Source organism: Temnothorax americanus, unplaced genomic scaffold (assembly GCF_048541705.1).
Source record: "Temnothorax americanus isolate GAGA-0224 unplaced genomic scaffold, ASM4854170v1 Scaffold50, whole genome shotgun sequence".
In the NCBI taxonomy this organism is placed as follows: domain Eukaryota; kingdom Metazoa; phylum Arthropoda; class Insecta; order Hymenoptera; family Formicidae; genus Temnothorax; species Temnothorax americanus.
This window is the reverse complement of record NW_027509658.1, coordinates 231602-254015: the sequence shown is the minus strand read 5'-3', so window position 1 is coordinate 254015 and position 22414 is coordinate 231602. Positions and strand designations below refer to the sequence as shown.

General features: G+C 37.2%; 3 protein-coding genes across 4 annotated transcripts in view; 1 reads left to right on the top strand and 2 right to left on the bottom strand.

The window, feature by feature from the left end:
* The window catches only part of LOC143904325 (uncharacterized), a 198347-nt gene extending 192229 nt beyond the window's left edge, over positions 1-6118 (bottom strand). The window contains exons 1-3 of one of the 2 annotated variants that reach the window (XM_077418918.1): positions 5059-6118; positions 4781-4867; positions 4409-4461 (exon numbers count right to left, since the gene is read on the bottom strand). In XM_077418918.1, coding sequence (XP_077275044.1) covers positions 4409-4461; positions 4781-4867; positions 5059-5195 — 277 coding nt within the window. In that variant the 5' untranslated portion in view covers positions 5196-6118. Of the gene's footprint in view, positions 1-4408 lie in introns of both variants that reach the window. The other variant, XM_077418916.1, reaches the window with a different exon arrangement.
* The window catches only part of LOC143904322 (uncharacterized), a 44488-nt gene extending 33246 nt beyond the window's left edge, over positions 1-11242 (top strand). The window contains exons 8-10 of the mRNA XM_077418909.1: positions 1381-1566; positions 3877-3961; positions 9182-11242. Of these exons, the coding sequence (XP_077275035.1) occupies positions 1381-1566; positions 3877-3961; positions 9182-9251 (341 nt within the window). The 3' untranslated portion in view covers positions 9252-11242. The remainder of the gene's footprint in view (positions 1-1380; positions 1567-3876; positions 3962-9181) is intronic.
* A 113-nt stretch (positions 11243-11355) lies between these two features.
* Positions 11356-21423, bottom strand: L(2)k09022 (HEAT repeat containing 1 homolog l(2)k09022). Its single transcript, XM_077418900.1, has 10 exons — positions 21239-21423; positions 21004-21152; positions 20474-20768; positions 19541-19904; positions 16033-19344; positions 15178-15849; positions 13636-13953; positions 13052-13500; positions 12210-12660; positions 11356-11901 (listed from the first exon to the last, which is right to left on the bottom strand). The coding sequence occupies exons 2-10, from the start codon at positions 21143-21145 to the stop codon at positions 11731-11733; spliced, it is 6174 nt and encodes a 2057-aa protein (XP_077275026.1). The 5' UTR covers positions 21146-21152; positions 21239-21423; the 3' UTR covers positions 11356-11730.
* Between the last annotated feature and the right edge of the window lie 991 nt (positions 21424-22414).

The following is a 22414-nucleotide window of genomic DNA, read 5'->3' as shown; positions in this document are numbered from 1 at the left end:
AGATTTAAAAAAATTAGTTTACAAAGAATTTATACATATATCTCGATAATTTATATATATATATATATATATATATATATGTATATATATATAATCATATCGATATTATTTTATAATTAAGATAAATGTAGAATGCAAATATGCTGAGGCACTTTTTGTTATCACGTGTCACGTGATATACGTGATGTATTAATCCATTTGTATAATAATAATTTATAATAATAACAATGCATTGTACATATAATGTGTTAAAATTGAAAAGTTTTGCGCTACTTTAAATAAATACATTTTTTAATAATATTATATCTGTTTAAAAAATATATAATTGTGTCAACAGATTGCATTATTAAAGATATAATTTATTTAAATAAAAAAGAAAAAAAATGGTTAAAAACTATTATTAAAAAGAAATTTTTTACGTTTGTTTTTTCCGTTTTTTCTGAAATACGCACGATTGTTACATGAATAAACGTTTAATGAGATTAAAATATAATAGAATTAAATGGCTATCGGATAGAGCAGCATACGCTGACGCTGTAATTGTTGCTGTAAAGAGCAGAATACGGGAGATCAAGATGCTCGAATGCGATTCGAGGCACAATATGCGACTTCCCCCGCGGAAACCGCGACCCTATCGATCCATCAATAAAGCACCCCTACGCAATCGCTTATTCCTCCCCTTGACCGCAGAGAGAATCGTCGAGATCGATACGCGAAGTTACCGTGGCTTTTCGGACGACACATGTCCGATTGGTTTTTTATCGGCAACTGTTTCGAAGTATCGATATCAGACTTATCAGAGTTTGTAGTCTTGCAGCGCAAATCCGGATTCCATCGCGCATGCATTACCCCCGAAGTTATCGACAACATCGATCGCGACTGTAGAATTTATGTGGCGTTGCATTAGAAGATTATTCGATAAAATGTAAAACTGTTTTACTTATTTTTGCATTCGTTATCTCTATTGCAGATATTAAAGTACAGTATTTTCGTGAAAAACAAGGAAAAAACTGCACGTAAAATATGTCAGATTACGAAACTGAAAAGGATTTTTAATCTACGAAATTTTAGGAATATAGTGGAAACGACACAGATTATTTTATTTATGTTGCAGAATGTTCTCATTCCAACTTTGGAGTGTGCATTAATTATAATAGGGAAATTTTTAGCTGCTAGACTTTAATTCAATCTTGATTTCAAATAGGAAATTATAACGTCTTTCTGATAAAATTCACGTTAAAAATTATAATGTAGAAAATGTATTCAACGAAACTTCGAAGTATATTAAATTTTTTTAAGCGAAGCAACTTTCGGCGGGTCTTATTTTGTCGATTCTGCGACCGATTGCTTATAACGCCGAAACTTTAATTTTGTTCACAGCCACGTCAGCGGTGATCGTGAAAGCAGACAACGAGCACCATCATCTGTCGAGTCTCTCCGGGGACAATATTCTTGGGTCGGGGGTGAGAATAGGACGCGGCGAGGACGCAGTCGCAAGCGGTAGCATCAGCCCCATTATGGATTCGGCGCAATCGTCCATCATGAAGCAAGCGGACTACGTCGTAGGTCAGTGAACTGCATTCACGATTTTTTTTCTCCTGCGAATACGACGACGATTTTCTTTTCGATTCGAAAGTATAACAGTCTGATTTCAGCCGATAGTGAATTAATATCCGATAATTACATCGTTGTCGTGCTATCTGTATCTCGTGTTATCAAAGTGACGCGAGTGTCCCGTGTGATATGCACGAGCTTAGGCAGTTCGCACGTGAAATGGAGGCTTCAGCAGTCTTACGTCATTTTTGGTAATGCCGAGATTTGTGAAAAACTGATGCAAAAGAATATATTTTCTAAATATCGTTCACTCGTGTTTGAAGAACGAAGCATAAAATCTACGAATTTGAAAGAATTTACAACATAATAAGACATGTGATATTTACGAGAAATACTTTTTTGACTTTTAAATTTCGCGCAGTAACAATTAATTTTTATTTTCATGAAAATTATATTTTACAGGCAAAATTAACGTTCACAAATCTTACGATAAAAGTTTTTAATTAGATGTTAATATATCATTTTATATATCACGAAAAAAGTTTTGAAGATCTTTTGGATTTTATTGAATCAATATTAAATTTAAAAAATTCTAGATTGATATTTTTATTTTATCTACAATTCCGATTTTAGCCGGTCACATTTCACGCGTGCAACAAGCTAATGACCCGAATTATATCGACAATGTCATCAGAAACATTATCTTGCTAGGAAGCGATTAAAATTGATACACAAGTGGTAATAAGATACAACGAAGCGAAGAGATTATATTAATCGCGAGCGATAAATGCTTCTTTGATGCGCAAAGTGCATAAATGTAAATGTTGAAATTATAGGCTGCTAATTTAAAGCAATTAATTTTGAGAGATTCAGTAGCATATCAATGATGCGATGAAAAGAGATTTGCTTTCAAACACGGTTGCGAAATAATAGTTCGCAATAATAGACGCTCTCAGTGCTGTTTGCGCGATTATATTAATAAAAGTTCCCTATAGCTATATTTGAATCGAAATTGAAGTGCGATTACACTCGGTTCAATATGAAACTGTTGCCATTGTTTACCAGAGGATGTATGTCGTGTTTTCGAGAGAGAGAAAAATTGAAGAGTAAGATGAAAACAATTATTGCTTCGAGTTAATTTCTAAGAAAGCTATATAGATGACACGTAATATACGTAAAGTTATAAAAAAGAAAAAGAATATATTTCTTTTCTCAAGATTTATTTCGAAATGTTTAATTTAAGCCAGAAATATATTTGATATTAAATATGCTGAATTATAATTTTTTGCAACAAGTATTGATTTACGAGTCGCTTGATATATATCGTTTGGCTATAAAGACGTAAGCGCCGAACGGTAAACGTGATAAAAACGGCGACGCATCAAATTATACACGAACAAGCAGGAAGGCTCTTGTAGGAAAGAAATCTCAGTCATCACTCGCCGTAGTGTCCAAAGTTCAGTATGCCACGGTTGATGACGCTCGGCGAAAGATGATGACGCGAGGTCCGAGGCGGATGATGGATTTGCCCGCACGATCAGGATTGCTGTCATTATGAATTTTTCATGCTCTCGCGATACGTGTTTTATTATCATAGTAGCATAAATGTTTTTGTATTGCCAATTAATGTTCATACGCATAAATGTTTTGTTGTGTTATCAATCATCAACTAGCAGAGTCATTTTTAATACGAAATACATTAGGAATATTATTACAAAATGATCAGATATTTTGATGTTAACTTCGCAACTGATACATGTGTGCGTGTGTGTGATTAACATATGTGTATTAAAAACATTATTTTACTATTAAAAATTAATTCAAATATTATTATATGATCAGTTCTTTTCTTGGATAAAGTATTTCTTTTTCTGCGTTAAAGTATTTTAGTTTCTGAAATAATATTTCTATTGACATTACAATTAAAATAATTAATCCGTCAGATATCAGATTATAAATGTACATGTTCGTTAACACTTACACGTTTCCCAATTAAAAATTTTGCAATTTATTATCAAAATGTCTTTGACCACACACACATTTAATTATGACATTTATAAATTATTCGTATTTACTATCAATATGATTGATTAATTTTATTGTCAGCGTCATAAATATGGATATATTATGAATATTCATTTTTATTCATTTGCTCGTACGATCGTCGGATAGTCAATTTATTAGTGCGCAGAATACTGACAGCAATTCGTGATGTGAGAGGTTCTGAACGCGTGCGACCAAAGTGTATCACTAAATCGAATCAACATCGATGACACAGCACGTTAACCAATCGATATTAATCAAATCTGCATTGTGTTACAGATGTTGTGCTGCCAACGGTCCTAATTGCTTTGCTGTTCGTCGGCAATGCGATCATCGTTTATATCATCTTTCAGTTTAGAAAGAGGTAAGTGAACTCATTCACTTGTATTTCATTGAAGTATTTGCTAAATATAGAAAATGGCAATTGACGGATGAATTCTTTGCGCGCGATTATATAAATCTGACGATTTTGTAAGAAACATTTCAGCGGTGTAATTAATGTGGCGAAATTTTTATCCAACTTTCACTTAATCTGAATGTTTAACATTTAAATATGATAAAAACCATAAGATTCAATGATGAATTTAGATATTAAGTAATTTATAAGAATATAATAATAGAGAAAATTTTGCTGTTACAATTGTTGTCCAAATTTTTTAACTAAAGATTATTGCGATTCTTTGTTTTCAATCTTTCGTTCGGCATATGATATTTTATATATATATATATATATATATATATATATTTAATATAATTTTCGTCAATTTCCATTTTTTATACTTCGGCAAGTAAAAAATAATTTTAAACTCACGGGTACGATGAGCAGCAGCGGAGTAATCTGGTAAAAGCCGACGGAGTAGTAATCTGTAAAAGAGAATGCATTTAAATTATAACAGTGCATCAGAATAATTAATATTTAAAAAATAATTATCGCGCGCCTTGAATTTTTTTCATTTTTGATTCCCTGCGTAATAATCTATATAATCATAGATCTAAAAATGTTGAAAATACAGATATTCATCGAATTTTACTTATAAATCTCTTAAATATATTTGTAATATTTGAAAATAATCTAAAATATTTTATATGCATTATATTATATGTAACAAAATATCTTTATCACTGAAATAAACAATAAGCGAGTATAAAATAATAAATTAAACGAGTCATATAAATTGCTTACTCCACGGTTGCTTCGCTGTTGCCCGATGCCTCTCCGGGCCACCACACCTCTCTTTTTCGCCCGTTGCTACTGCGAACCACTGCGAACCTTTATGATACACACACACACACACATATTAGGTACGTACACGCATACACTATAGGAACTCGCAAAAATATAAGATGATTATTTTGATCGCGCGCGCACTGATCGCCACCGCATTATTTAAGTAACGATGATATTTCGTTATTTGGTTTTCTTTTTGCACTTAATTTCCGTATTTGGAAAGAAAATGATACCTCTCGGATATAAGTATACGGAGCAAGATCGAGGATACACATCCACGGGATACTGCCAATATGGCTACATGCCGTTCTCGTAATCGTCCGGCGCCGGGTGACGGACCTTGACCGAATAAATCTCGCGAAATACGCATCCTCTACCGACGCCGCGTAGGACGCGACACGCGATGAATGACGAGTATCAAGTCACGCGGCTAATTACGGCTCTACTTGCTAATTATGCGTCGTGACGCCCGGCCCGCTCGGCTCCGGAGCGCGAGCCGCGATCCGCTTCTCACCCGAGGCGTTCCGTTAACGACCGAAAAATTCAAATCCGGTGCAACTTCACTCCGATCCGATGTCGCGCGACCGGCGCGACGCGACGCGACGCGACTGCGACTGATTCGTGATTACCCTATAAGGAGGTGAAGAATCGATCGATAGTACAGAAAATATACAACCCAAATTCGATATCGCGCGCGCAAATGCATTTGAAACGCGCGAACATGTCCCATAAAACGCGCTCTTATCATTAATAAAACGATATCGACGTATATACGGTACGTGTCGCGGCCGTTCGCTGCTTGATTGGCAATACTATTCCGCGCTCTTAACGCAAAACTGGCAGACGAGCGCGTCCAAATCCGCTGAAAAATTCCAAGCGCGCTGCGACATGCGTTCAAAAATAAATTAAGGAAATAATTTGTAGAATAAATCGCAATCGGATAATTTACTCCCGTTCCCTCTCTCTATTATTTCGCTGCCCGCTTTGTAATGAATAGACGAGATAGATATTTTTCAATATTACTTCGATCGAAATATGTAATGACGCGATGATATGCGGATGCGGAGCGACTCGCACCGCTTCCTATAATACCTGCATTACCTGCTTGAACCTCGCGACGCGATTGATAAGGTCAGAACGTGCGCTGACAACGCCAACGGCTCGCCGTACGCTGCGAAAAGTAAACAAACACTCGCCACGTGCCAGCCGTGTGAGCCGTGCCAGGCAACGTGTGTCGCCTAAAGCCCGTGTCACACTACGTATCGCGGACACGGATCGGATTGGGATTACGGATCGCGGATCGGATGTCAGCCAATCACAGACGAGCTGCTCGTCTATAATTGGCTAGATTACGATCCGCGATCCGCAATCTCAATCCGATCCGCGTCCGCGATACGTAGTGTGACACGGGCTTAAAGCCCGGTCTACATAGGCCGCAGTTCGCAAAACGCAAGACACACGCACAGTCTACATGTCAATCTAACAAAGAGGTTAGGTTAGGTTGACATGTAGACTGTGTGTGTTGTGCTTGCGTTTTGCGAACTGCGGCCTATGTAGACCGGGCTTAAACGGAAACATTCGACGCGTTTACAAAGTCTAAGTATGGGTGCGTTCCTTTTGGGCGCTCACGCGCTGTAAGCATCATTCTATCTTCGTTGCACATCGAATATCAAACGAAGATAGAACGATGCTTACAGCGCGTGAGCGCCCAAAAGGAACGCACCCTATATGGCTACCGAATATTTCGCTTCTTTCAAATTGTTTTCGTTTCAGATTAATTTGGACAAATAGATAGGCTAAAGATTCTTTTATTTTAGACGATCTATATAATTCGTGTGGGGATTTTAAATGCAATTCTAATTATATAATTGTACGTAGCGTGTAACACGAAAAACATTTGAGAAATCAGAGTACAATACATATATATATGTGTATATATATATAATTTATACATATTAAAATATACATATACGTTACATAATGTGTATGTTAAAATGTAAAATTATAAATAGAATTCTGTCCCAAATTTTTTACATGAATTATAAATCGTCTACAGTGATCTCTTTACATATATATATTAATTATATATATAATTCGAAATAATATTACCCTCGTTTTTATTATATATAATAAATTAAATAAAATATACAGTAACGTGTATATTAAAATGTAAAATTATAAATAGAATAAAGTATATATATATATCCTGAATTTTCTGAATAAATTAGGCAACGCCTCTGTTGACTTGCTCGAGCCTCGCTATGTGAATGAATGTTGACAACGGCACACTGTACGCCGCAAAAAATAAACACGCGCCGTACTATGTAAACACTCGGCGCGCCGCAAAATCAAAACGTACATAAACCGAACATGTCTCTGCATCGTATAATATAAACGTATATTTCGAATTGATTTCAACGAGCGAGCTGATATCGCGCGTTCTCTCACGGATATCGTATTAATTCTTGTTAATGTGACACGTTTTAAGAGTTCAAAGAACGTTGCCTGAATTCGTTAATTCGTTGCAATCCGATCGATCCGAAATTACGTGCAATATCCTCGAGTACATATTGATATATTATGCGCTTTGTCGGCAGCATGAGAAATAATGTAAAATGTATGCAAAAATTTTTCGGACACGTAAAATATAGCGTTTTTCATTGGCAGAACTGGTGCGCACTCAGTGCACATTAAAGCCGTTGTACACTGATTTAATCTCTAATATTTAAAGTAAAATGCAAATATTTTGACTGATAAAATATCCAGTACATATTTTACCAAATAGCGCAATAAAGAATATTGAGGATTTCATTATTTAACCCGTTTGTATTAAACACTTTACGTTGGTTTGTGTACGACGGCTTTAATGTGCACTGAGTGCGCACCAGTTCTGCCAATGAAAAACGCTAATGTTGGCACGAGGGAGGAGTAACGTTACAATCGGAATAAATTACGATTTTGAATTTTTTCTTTCTGCCTATTAAATATATAATATACGAAATCCGAGATAAAATCTTTTCAAATGCTGACATAATCGAGACAATAATGGACTTTTATCAATGTTACGCTTGTGCACTTTTACGTTTATGCGCTGTGAAAAGTGTAGCAATTAATATTCATGTATCTAATAAATAATGGACCGTATTCATATAATTACTCAATAGTCGCTGAATTAATTCAATGACTTACATTTAAAGTAATGGATACCGCGCAGAAGAATGTGAAAACAAGAATAGAAAAATGCGACATTAAGTTAAAATTGAGGGTATTATCCAATTCTCTAAACAATAAATAAAAATAAATATCGATAATAATTCAATTTGTTAGAATAAAAATTACACAAGTTAAAATTTCTCAAAACACATATGCATATACAATACATATATATATACATACATATATGTGATACAAATTTAGTTTTATTTTTCTTTACGTGGTTTTTTTTATTTTATTTCTTTAGAGTACATAACTTATATACATGTCCCACAGACAGCACACGATATCCTATGAATGTCCATTTTATGTCCGGAATGCCCATGGACGTTATATGGATATATATAGGGTGTATCTATAAAGTAAAAAGAAATTATATAAAATAAAATAAGAGAAATAAATTCACGTAAAGAAAATAAAGTATTAAATTTTTATTAAACAATTAGTTTGTCATGTTTGCATGATATAAATAATTTTATAAAGGGGCTAGCGAACAAAGCTCGTTCTTAGTGCTTATAATTATATGTTACAAGCGACGAATATACATATACATTTCAATTTAAAACTGCGAGCCGATAAATGTCGGATTGAAACACATTGGAACATTCCGCTATCGTTGGAACATTAAAAACCCTTCCCTCCCCGGAATTAAATCGACGCGATTTAATTATCTAAAAACTGTAAAGAAATTATTGCGAAAAATATTACCTCAGCCAGGATTTCGAACCTGGAACCTCCCTCATTCCGTGTAGGGCGTCGTACCAATTCGACTAGTCGACAGTCCGACATTTATCGGCTCGCAGTTTTAAATTGGAATGTATATATGTATATTCGTCGCTTAATATATATAATTATAAGCACTAAGAACGAGCTTTGTTCGCCAGCCCCTTTATGAAATTAATTAAATTTTTATTATTAACTGCAAAAACAAAAGCTTTACAAGGATTTGAAGCATTGATAAAACGTAACACGTAAAATTATTACGTAATGGAAAAAATCCCAATATCTCCCTTATTATTTCCAATATTATCGCTTCAATTTCTGTCGGAATATTACGAGATAAATTGGAAGCGGAAATTTAAGCGAACGAAATACAGCGGCGTGAAAGGCAACGCATAAAACGAGTCTTTTTTTCTGTTTTAGAAAGCTCTCTGCCGAGACGCAGGGCGAAGAAATGGCCCTTCGAGGCCTACCTGACGTGCCCAACGTGTGATGTCAGAGGCCCGGACTAATCGCGCACATGGCCACCGGTGTCGACGAAAAGTCACCGATGTCCACGTGGAATTCGGGGGTCATCGCGAAGATGCCGCAGGATCGATCTCTGAAGGACACCGAAGTTCTCGCGATAATCCCGTGCAATTAGCTGAAGGAGTCGCGCTCGAAGAAGCTAAGAGAGAGACACGTGTCTTCTCGCAAATATTCGAAGTCGTGTGCGTGCATCCTGCCGTGCACATGGCGCAGAAACGTGACTGTTCGAATTCCGTGATCTTTCCCTCGTTACATTCGCATTAAATCGGAGATATAAAATTTGAGGCCGGACGACGCTACGCTTGACACTGAAAACGCGCGGAAAATATATACAGTCGAAATCATGCATTTTATTTCTCGCACGTTTACTGCTAAATGCTAAGCGTATCTGATTGATTGTCATTTCACGTTGACAGAAAATGCATCCTTAAATGTACCGCATTTGCGACTTATTTCGAAAAATAATGTTCAAAAGTAGTTGCACTTGGAGCGAAGTACGTACGCTGCCAAAATAAAGCCCAGTGTCTCATGAATACATTTTAAGTATAAATGGACTGTATTGGTTCGACGCCATGTAACTCGCGAGCCTATTACGTCTTACATATGCATATTTACGTAATTCTGTATTATAATGTAAGGAAATAATATATTCTATACTTCGTCCAAGATTGTAGATAAGTTAATAATAAATCAACGTTTTCGTAGCAGTGTTGTCAAAGCTTTATGTACTATTATATCACACTATATTAACTCCTTGATACACAAAACTCTCAAAATATGCGATGATAGATGCTCACGAAGGGCGGAGCAGTCGAAGGCTGCGTTTCGATATTCACTGCCAGTACTGAAAATCTATAGTATACGTGACGTAAACTATAAGATTTTCAGTATTGGCAGTGATGAACATTGAAACGCAGCCGAAGTAAAGCGTAGTGAGAGAATATCAATCAGCATCGCAGAAAAACGTCAGCATTAAAACTTTTTACACGGCTTCGGCAGAATGCATCTGTAATGCAGAGGTAATATTATTCTCATCTAATAAGAGTCAAGAATTTTAACATCGTAATTGATATCGAGAAAGGGAATTGACATGGATTATTATATCAGAATTGAATAGGAAATATTTGGTTGTAGAATTTATAGATAATTTTTAGATTTCGGAGTTTCTTGGTTGATAACCTGTGATATCAATGGTGGGTGATAGCGGTGTTAGGAAAGAATATGATCCTTATCGATATGGTCATACTCATAACATGACCATGAGTATCTGAAGTAAAATAATATTTGTACTATTTAATTATATGCGCCATCATAACGAAAAATCTCTGTTTTTGTTACACCGTTATTTATTCTTTTTGATTGGCGAATTCCTAGAATCGCCGAGTACTAGCATAATAAAAAAACCAAGGCGGGATTCGATAATACCGAACAGTGCGGGAGTGATCTACTACGATTTCAGTTACGAGATATTGAGGAATGTCCTCCAGACATAAGAACAGAGGACGCTCTCATTGACGAAATATATAAGTTCATTAATAAGAAACTAGTCACGGAAATTGACACTATAATAAAAACTGCGCATAAGTACGATACAGAGCCATTGCTTGTGATCGATGTTGCATACTGCGCAGTATAATGCTTTACTAAAATTATTGTACTTATTTATTTCAGGAATCAATTATGCACTGTTTTAGGTGCGCGCATGCAAAAAGTGATATTGTCGCGTCAGGATAAGGAACTAGATAAACGGTTTGTGAAAGCCGTGGCTTTGGCTCAAAAGGAGATTTTAGAAATTATACAAGAAGTAAATGTAAAACATATTCTTTAAGGTCCATTCGAGCGGAGAGATAATAATATTGTCGCGATCGCAATGTGTACTGTGTAAGGAGTACATATCTTATTTGGAAAATGATATGTACGTGCCGCGACCAATAAAGTACATCATTTGTAAATCTACAGAGTCTAGAGACTGTTATTGGATTGAGTGTGTGCCGTTAGGGATGAGAACTTGGTTGCCCAGAATGTCACTCCCGAAAGCGTGGGGCGGTTTGGAGAATGATGCTCTTGAGGAAGCCTGTGGAATTGAAAGCGCTCTATTTGTGTTATCCGATCGGTACAGAGGGGGTCACAAAACCAAGGACGGCGCGGTCGCCATGGTACGGAAAGCGTTAGAAATTGGGAAAACTGCAAAGTTAAGCAGAGAATGATGATGTCTAGACCATTGATTTTTTTATAGAATTTTTATGACGATTATATATTAAACATTTTTTAAAAACTTTTTTCGTAATTAAATGCAACTCAATCATGTACAATTTGTTTTTTTTCTTTCTCTCTTTTTTTTCATGGAATCACAGTATGAGAAAATTATTTCATTTTTTGAATTGTCGTGCGTCAAATAGTGAGTATATTTATATATTTACAGACTAATGCATATTTGAAAAGGTTTAAAAATATTTCTGCAAAGGTTCTCCTAAAATTTCTTCTAGAGTGCGAACAGCATTCTGCGCACATTTCTCCGTAGCTTCGTCTTCATCTTCCAACATTTCCGCTAGGAATGGCACGGTTTCCGGCAATAATGGCATAAAATCTTCGCCAAGTTTCCTCGCGATTTCCACCTAAATCAAGATAACAAATAGTCAAAAAATAAGCAAAAATAATTTAAAATGCTCAAAATACAAAAAATAATATAGTGCACCGTTTAATTCCTTCGTAAATTATGATCAAGTATAAGCTGCATAAACAGTTTTTAGTGGAACATTAATTCTTCATTATATTTACTTGTGTTGCACGTATATAACAATAGTTCATTATATACATATATATTTTGTCATATATTAAAGCAATAAAAATAGAAACTCCACTGCACAGTAACTTTTTACATTACCTAAATTAAACTAGATTAATTATTATATTTTTGTCTTACCAATGCGTTCAAAGCGGTGCTCCTGACGTAAGGCTTTACGTGTCTCGTCTTTAGCAACGTCTGGTAGACCAGTTGTTTGTGCAATGAATCATCGGAAATGGCGCTGGCGAAGGAAGCTATGCAAGGTACGATGAGCTGGTTAGCTCGACTCTCGTATTCTTCCCTCGTGCCCATTGTATTTTCCACTTGATCTACTATCGGTTGCATGAGAATCTCGAACCGGTCCTGACTGACGAAGTTATGTACATCGTAACCGAATACCCGGTGAAGCGTCAGCAGAATTGCCTCTGTCAACTCGATTCTGCTTGATTCGTCGGGTAGCGTCAATTCTTGCGGAGTGTCAGTTACGAATATATTGTTGCTGCTTAACAGCGACGCCGCATGCTTCAAAAAGAGTCCAGCGAACAAAACGAATAGGGACTTCAAGCACTCTGCTATATTCGCCGATATTCTAAAAAAAAATTAATTAAAAATTGTGCTTTTGCAAGAACTGATGAACACAAGATATATCATTTTTCATTAACTTGCTATCTTTTAACAGGTTAAAATAATTTTTCAGATTTATATTGTGTTAAAGAATATTTTTTAAAGATTCTAAAATTATTTGTAACTGACCTACGAATTCAGTTGATATTCATGTCAATTAGTTAAAATCAAGAAACACAATCTTATTATTATTATTGTTGCTTGGATATACATGACAACATGACATTGATATAATTACTGATTAATTTAAACATTTAATTATCGCACGATTGGTAGGAACCATAACTGCTTTGAAACAGACCTACAACTATAAGTTAATAGATAATATAATGGAAATGAATAGTATTTGTTCATACCTGTAGAACGTTATATTTCGCTGCTTGTATTGCGTTTCATTCGCTGCCCATCCATAAAGCTTATCATACAACGGTCTAAATGTCACTTCGCTCAATTTCAAAAGCAATGACACCAATGCCTTACTGGCGCTTTCCTCAACCGCGACGATGTCTTTTAAGGTAATTTGCGCGTCGTCATCCGTTTTCATATTATCCTCAATTCTTTCGCGGAATCGAAGGACCTCGAGGAAGAAGTTGGCGAGGTTGTCAACCTCTACTTTCAGTTCCGTTGATTGCACGCTGTCAAAAGACTCGGCCAGCACGCTCATCAATGACGGTATACATTTGTAAGATTTGTTGTTTAATAGCATGTCGTAAGTTTCGTTAACAGCTGGCAGCAACACTCGCAGAGGTATACAACTGGATAATTTCTGCGTCGTTGCTTTTAAACGTGAAAGAACTATACAGGCCTGCAAAAACATACATGAAGAGCGATTAAGCTTCAAAAGAAACCAAAAAAAATTTCTGCAATAAAATTTGAAATGAGATCCCGTATCACACACACACACACACATAATTCTTGGCTGAGGTAATATCACGAGTACCTTAGGATGCTCCGTGTTGGTATACTGCGAGCTCAGCATCGTCAATTCAGACAAGAGTTGATCCAAGTAGAGCGATAGGAAATTTCCCAGAGATTCCACTATCTTCTGCAAAGCACTTACGATGCTAATAACTATTATATCCGGCACATTCTGATGGCAATGAGTTTTTAGCAAGTTCAAAATTGCCGGCACGAATTTATTTAGAGAGTACAAAGCATGCGTTCGCATTGAACTGCATAATTCTGCTACGCACAACGCCGCACTGGCTAATACTGGACCATTTTTCGATTGCAACAATTCCGTGGTTGTATCCAAAATCTGTAAATAATCATTAATAATCATTAAGATACCAATGCATTATGCTCGAACAACAATGTAATTTATAAAATCAAATGTAATGATTGCGACGCCTCTTACGTGGGGCAAACAAAGCGACAACTGAAAACAAGAATCAACGAACACAAAAACAATTATAAATTAGACCCATCCAGACATTCAGTCATTACAGAACATATACTTAATTTGAATCATAGTTTTAATTGGAACAACCCGGAGATTTTAGATTTCGAAACGAATTACTACAAGAGACTAATATCAGAGATGATACACATCAAAGAACAAAAAAATGGTATTAATTCCAATAAAGACACTGAATTGCTGGATGGTTCTTATTTTAACATCCTAAACGAACTTAGTAACAACTCATAGGGAGTTAAACATTGGTCTATTTACATCATTGTTGTCAACCGATTCCGACACGGAACGAAAATGCTCAGTCACACACAAGATTCGACACGATACAGTTCCTTCTGAAAACTTTACTAACTCGAATTTGCTATGGTCTCAGTACGTATAAGTGCAATAATAGCCTTAGATTTACCCACGTTGACAAGTTTTAATTTATAATTTACAAAAATATTAATTCAACCATTGACTCTTGATTACAGTTTACACTTTCATCGTAATTATTGACTCTTGATTGTGACGGACAAAAAATCACAGATTGACTCGATTCGTTCTCACTGCCGACTGAGGAATTAATCATGGATTTTATCATTCGACGTTTAATTAAGATTGATACACAACGATTCCGAATTTTTGTTCAGCAAGTATACACCTTATCAATACTTTAAGGACTTCATCAGTATGTAATAATTTAGATTTCAATGTTATCTGTATGTTAATTTCGATGTGGAAATTTGTTACTCTTGACACATGATTCGTGGCATTTCAATTAATTGTTAAAATTGGCTGAGGAAGGCACAGTGTTGCCGAAACGTACCATTTGTAATGTTACATTAATAAATTTTGAAATTTTAACGTCTAACATTGCTCGTTATTGGCCGGCAACCTATTTATTATTTGACACACACGAGCTTGACCTTTAATTAAAATCATTAATATAATATTAAAAATAATAGTATTTATATATCAGTAAGTATATTATAATTAACAATAATATTAAAATAAATTGATTTTTCTAAAGAAGGTTATTAAATAAGTTGCCAAAATTTTGTTAGAATTATTAATATTAATGCATACCGGTTTAAAGACAGCAGGGCGACTAGTAGCCAGCAACTTCGCCAGCAGTTTCAAAGATATTAACACTGTCTGTTGTACGACCTCTTGTTCCTGGTTTTCAATCTTCCCTTCTAAGAAATCTGCCAAAGGTTCAATCAAACTCAAAAGATCTGCGTGAACATCCTCACCAAATTTCTTCTGAAGCAGTCTTGTGTTCAACAGTTCTAGAGCTTTCTTCTTCACCGGTAGTAATTCATGCTTTAGTAGATTCTTGATGCTCTGCAGGAATAGGGTATTCGGCAACAGATTGTTCACCAGATCCAGCACGTCGTACAAATGATGTAGTAACACCTTCCAGTACTTGGCACTGGATTTATTCTGATGCTGATCGGCGGTCTTCGAGGTGGTCTGAATTAGCAGAATCAGCTCAATCGCCAAATGATCGCAATACTGATTCATATTGTCTATCTCGTCCTGGCTCAGCACGGCCACGCGGTTGATGAAATCCTCCGACAACAGAAGGTTGCTGAGAAATTGCACAGCCGTTATCTTGTAGTGCCGAAAGCTTTTCGGCGTGGACTTGGTCACATTGTAAATGTACTTGTACTGGAATTTCATCGCCTCCTTTCTGCCCTGCTCTTCTTCGATATCGATCGGCAAGATCTTGATGAACTTAATCACCTTCGTGCAAATCTAAAGCAAAAAAATCAGTAAAGTTTTTTTTATTATATCTCTGAATAATCAAAATAATATAATTATTTTTTAGAAGAAAATTACATCATTAAAATATTCTGTTACTAAAATTTTATCGAAAATTGTCATTTTGCTAAATCTCAGGTTTGAGAAATGATCAGGAAATGATCCTCAAAAACTGACCTCGAGCAACCGATATGGTGGGAATTCTTGAGACACCTGTAAAGCGAAATCCAACCACTGCGTAGAATGATCGGTCTTCTGGCTCGCGATCTTCATCACGTGGCTCTCAAAAGTCAGCAAATAATACAAGTGCAGGTGATTGTCAAGAAGCTGCAGCAACTTGACGAAGAGCGGCATCCGTCTGTGCTCGGGAATATGAGGCAACGAGACAATAAAGGTCCTCAGCAGCTCGCAGGCTTGTGTCGCGTCGTCGGCCGCATTTATGATCGGTACCACCGTCTCCAGCGTCTTGGAGATAATCTGAATGGAGTAAGCGTCGTCCTGGCGTACCATCGTGCTGCCCATAAACGTGAAAATCGGCATAAGATTAAAGAGAGCGCGTTGCACGTCCAGATTCTTCAGGAATTCGACCAGCACCTGCAACGCATGATAATGCGTTTGCGGATTGCGCGACGTCCTGATGCACTTGACGATAAGCGTAATTTGCAAACCAGCATCGCGCACTGGCAATTTCTTCTTCATCATCCGAAAGATCGTCGAGAGAAGCAACTGATTCGTGTACTCAACTGGACCCTGTTCCTCTAGACTCAGACAAACGTTCAACAAGTCGAATAGTATACTATAAAGTAGTTCTTCGCGTTTGATGGTATCGGCGCGCTCCGCGAACTCCAACAGGACGACGCCGCGTTTCCACGCTCGGCTGTGAACCATCGCCGGATGCGCCAGTTGGATTTGACTCTGCCTCTTTTTCCGTTTTCTCGCGCTCGCTGTCATCTCTGAGTCTGCCGACTCCTCCTGAACTTGGCCGCTCAGCTTCATGGCCTCCAATTCTGAGATCAGGATTGTTGCATCCATGCACATACCACGGATTGTTTTGCCCGCGACGGAGACCACGTCGACCATCTCGCAATCGATCATCACGTCCAGCACTTTAGACAGGATGCTCACCTGGAGATCGTGAGATAGCATATCGAAGATTGCACTGATCCTTTTCAATACGATAATGCTCGGCGACGTTTGATCGCCGGAATCCAATACCGCGCAGGGTTCGTGTACCAGGATGCACGTCTTGAAGAGCGACCACACTTGTTCATCCTTCAGGGCGTCAACTGTGTTTATGGTTAAACGTTCCAGTATATTTCGTAAAGCGTTACCGGCTGACCGGTTTTTTGGATCTTCCGTCAACTTTGGTAAAAGTTGAAGACCCATTGGAGCCAGTTGCCGTAGAATTTCGGTGCTGTTGACGTTCACCAGAATATCGAGGAGCTGTGATCTTCGATCTAGAGGAATCTTTGGCGCTTCATTCTGCTGCGTCACTGCGTTAAATATTAATTTCTGAGCTTGTTGCAACTTTTTGTGTTCCTTGATTTGATGAGACACATGTGGATCTGGAGAGAGCAAAAAATAGAAGCTCAATGCAAGATGATCAGGATCATTACAGATTTCCCCATTCTCTGTCGCCAGTTTTTGTAGTAACACGAAAAACGGTTCTGCGGTGAGACTAAAGGTCTGCGTTAGTTTCTTTAGAATGTCCACCGCCACTCTTCTGCATTCGTTGTTCCGTCTCGTCAACGAAAGCAGCAAGTTGGTTACGAAGTCCTGATCTTGGAATGCCCATTGGACAGATTTACACTGATTTAGCAGCAGTAAAGAAATCTGTAAACAGTGATAGGACGTTTGCGTCTTGACGGGTTTTATGTAGAACTGCGCGAGAAAGCAGACGAGATCCTTCACTGTGGCAAAATGCAGCTGGAAGAAGATTTGTAGACATCTAGAGTAGTGCTTCCGCCAGTGTCGGTTGTCCATGCCCTCAATGAACATCTCGAGGAGTCGCAAGATCAGATTGCTTCGCTCCGCGTTATTGTCGAAGTCGAGTTTTGACTCAAACTTAATGTTCAGCCGCCTATGTACCATTTCAAGGACGTAAGTACCCACTTGAAGCGGCAAGATTCCTTCAGATGTGAGCTTCAGAGCCATTTGAATATTGTGGCCAGTGATGTTGTTGCAGTCGCGCAGTAGCTTGACGCGTGGATACGTCTTGATCATCTCCGTGGCCATCTCGATAACATCCCGTGCAGTTTTCACCGGCATCGAGCCCACGGGTACCCTACAGACCGACCCTAATAGGATCATGTTGAAGAACAGAGACGCCGCGTCACTGTGCGAGATTTGTTGCCGCATGGAATTCAGTATACTCTCCGTGGGTGGTAGCAGCTCATAGTTTAAGATGTTGTGAAAAGCGGCAGAAGACACTGCTTCGGCATTCAATTTGGATTTGCTGATATCCTCTATCACGCGCTGCATATACATGTTATTTTTAGCAAAGTTTGAGCGAAGAACTTCCATAGCAACTTCTACATCGTCGTCCGTGGTCGGGAATAAGTATGGCAAAGCCGTGATGAAGACGCTGGTATCGTCACTTTCTTCGCAAAGCTCTAAAAGTATCTTCAGAGCTGGCTTAGCTAACACTTTCCTTGATGCCGTGTGACACATTGATAATAGGACTAATAATTCATCCACTAGAGTATCTGTAGGTAATAAGCTAGTCAATCTCTTGATGGGGAAAGACAACAGGGTCTTCACAACGTTCACGTCGTTGTCGTAGAATCTAGCTTGAAGACTACTTGTCATTATACCACGAAAGCTCTCAGGCACGTTTATGTCATTCTTGGCGAGAATTTCGAGAGCGACCACTCGTTGCACGGCGCTTATGTGCATTAGTTTGTCCAGGATCTCGACGGATTCCTGCGTGCTCTTGGTACCGAAAGGCCACGAAGTAAGAAAATGTAACGCCTGTTTAGACTTTTCATCACTCTCGCCCTGCTTCATCAATTTCTTCAGATACCGATCAAAATTCTCCGGATAGCTGCGTTCAAAATTCTGATAAAATCTCGCTAGAAAGTCTTTTGCGCTCTTAGAAGTTTCATCCTTGAAAAATTCACATGTTAGTATGCCAGATAAAATGGCGTCCACTACATCGTTATCGAGCCTAATGTGTCCCAACATGTTGCCAATCATGTTCTGCACACTGCTGGTGTCTTCAGGTCTCTCGACGATGAGCTGGCAAGCCGCTTGAAGAAAAGGCACAATAAATCGTGACACGTTAATATCCGATGAATTAACCTTGGCAACTGTCTCAATAAACCAAGGTAGTTCAGACAATTGGAGGACCAAACTTGGCGGTACAACGATCAATCGATTAATCGGAGATTGATAGAGATAGAGCAGAAAGGTGACGGCTTCCTGCTTCAAGTGCGTCTTCTTGAACGTCATCAGCAATAACTTCTCCATAGTGTCGTCGTTCAATTTCACCTATAAATTTATCGTAATATCAGAAAATGCTGAATTTATATAATTTTAATATTTTTACAAATTGATTTATAATAGGGTATATAAAAAATGGTATAATAAAAAAGTTACACTTTTATAATTACTGCGAAATCGATATTATTCATTCAAGATAGAAATATTCGAAAAACAAGTGAATGTCAAGACAGAGGACACTTACCTTCGTTATCAGTTTCGCAATGATCATATAGCTGCTGGCAGCAAAATCGAGAATGGGACTTTTCAAGCCATGAAGAAGAGTCGGCAATAGATAGTTCACATGAACCTCGGTGATGGATCCTAGTTCAATAACACCCAACACTGCAGTAGTGTAAAAGGCATACAAGGTAGTCAGGCAAGAAGCCTGATCAGAATAAGTCTTTGTGGCAAATATCACATAAGTACATAGCGTCTTCAGAAGTCCTTTATCCGATATCAAATGTTTAATAAGAATTCCGGAAGGCAGTATCAAACCGCGTTTTTGCACAGATGTCAACCAATGCCACTTATCGCTCTCGTCTGACAAGTCTACCAGTTGCAGGGCTCTTAAAAAGCAAAATTGTAAATTTTAAATTAATTGCATTAAAGACAGATATGTGATGACAATTATATGTATAAAAAAGTATTATAAGTAAAAAAAATTTTTTTTTTTCAATAAGATTAAAATATTTTCAGTTTTTAATCTAACATCTAATAAAATTTCTAATATAGTTCTTCAATTTTAATGTAATTTTGCGCCTTTTTTGCCACAAGGCATTAAGAATTATGTGCGAAAGCAACCGACGACTAGTAATAGTCAATAGGTTCCAGGTTCTATCTCAATCTTCATTCCACATGTGCCTTAATTTTATAAGAGATCGGAAAGTTGAAGATTGTAAATAAAGAATTATATGAGACTTGAACCTGGTAACCATCTAAAACGCATATTTCACGAGAACAATTATAGCGTGTGTGTGTGTGTGTGTGTGTGTGTGTGTGTAATAATAAAGATTTAGTCATACTTTTAAATTTATATATAACTTATCAACAATATATATTTCACCACATGCATAATATTGATGATTAAATCAGCAAATTTAAATATTAAAAAACATAGAGTTCTAATAATACATACCTAACAAACATGCGAGTCTCATGATATGGCAAGATCATAAGAATAAATTGCTCTCGATTGTATTGATGAATGTAATATCTGAATACAAGCCATTCCAGAGCTTTGTGGCAGGCATTCAGTAAAAAGTACGGAGTCGCAAATAACAAAAATTTCGCGATCTCCGCATCCAGTTTCTTATTTACTGTAGCATCCTGGACAGCTCTTTCAAAGTTTACGGAGCTCTGAGCGAATAACGTGGTTTGAAATTCACCAAATACAGTTGAGAGCTTCTGTAATTCTTCCAGACCACTCAGACCTGAGAACAGATAAGTAAGTATAATCAGAAACAATAAAGAAACATTTCTTTACAAGTATTCCTCTCCTTGTAATCAAGAAGCATAACTTATGTTTATTAAAATAATCAAAGCCACATAGAACAGAGCTGATAAAAAGATAGATTAGTAAACAATAAATGAATACTACTAACTATAATTTTTACTAAAAACGTATAAAATTTAACTTATTAATACATAAAACAGACAGAAACTAACCTATACTCAGCACGGTGTCCCTGTCCAAATTCGCAGCCTCTTTTGGGTCAAATAGCAAGCTAGGACGCTTTTTATCCTGCAGCAGTAAGTTTGTCTGCGGAGTTCTCAATTTTTTAAGTTGTGACGCTAATGATGTCGCCATTGTTAATCTATAAACGAACCACAGAAATTGAGATAACCTCAAACATCCTCTAAAAGAAATTGTACTCAATACGAGAAGCAATTAGGAACTTACCAAATTATTTTCCTTCTGTCACAAAAAATTAATTTAAAAGAAATTAATATCGATTTAATATAATTGATAGAATTTTGTATACGCAAAATATATCATATTCTTCTTATTGGCTTTAGTGGCACGTGCGAAACTACCACAAGTCCCATACGAAACGTTTGCCATGTGCACGCACGTGTGTAGTGTAGTGTGTACTGTGTAGTCTGTATGAATTGGAGCATTTGGAGGAATTGGAGAGACACTTGCCGCGCGTGCGCAGCGACGTTCGTGACGTTAGCAGACTTCTTCTTATTGGCTGCGTTCGAAAACTTTACTCGGGTGCACACCAAGGTCATGTTCCAAAACTCACTTAGTTAACTAAAATGCTATAGTGTACGTGACGTAAACTATAGATTTCAGTTACCCAGAGTGAGTTTTGGAACATGACCCTGCGCGTACTGTCCTTGTTTAATTTTTAAAAAGTAACAAAGATAGAACGGTGCGGTGTGCACCCAATAAGTTTTCGAACGCAGCCCTTCTTCTTTAATAAATGGGGCTGAATGGTTTCGATCTCCAATCCCCACTTCCCCAGATAGGTTCGATTCGACCATAATTCAATGCGATACGAAAATACAAACTCAGTACGATAAAACGAAAATATTTGTGGCAACAAAGACGGTTGACTGCATTTGCAACCCTCAAAAAATTTTTTCGGGACAAAACACGTTCGAACAAGTTATTAATATTCAACCCCTCAATCATTAAAAAAATTTTAATATTGCTCATCTCTTCATAAAAAAAAAATTGAAAATCCCGTTTAAAGGACGGCGCTGATTGACCCCGTTTTCCTTTTTTACTGGCAGTGCTGAAAATATATAGTTTGCGTCACGTATAACTGGCAGTGGCAGTGAATAAAGGAACACAGCCCGAGTAAACTTTATATAGCGTTATCTTTTTCAATAATAGCATCAGAAAAAGAAAACAATTCAAGACGACTTGTTTTTCCGAGGGCGGAAAAAGAATTAAGGATCGATTTGCAAAGGACTGCGCCGCGTAAGTCAAATTCGCATCGCAATTATTCGTTCCCGCTTTTAACCACGAGGTCATTCAACGAATTCCCAACTTCACCTCGACCAAAACGCGTATTTTTATTACGCATTACGCGTATATAGAATTATAGAATAAGTATGCTAATGTGCG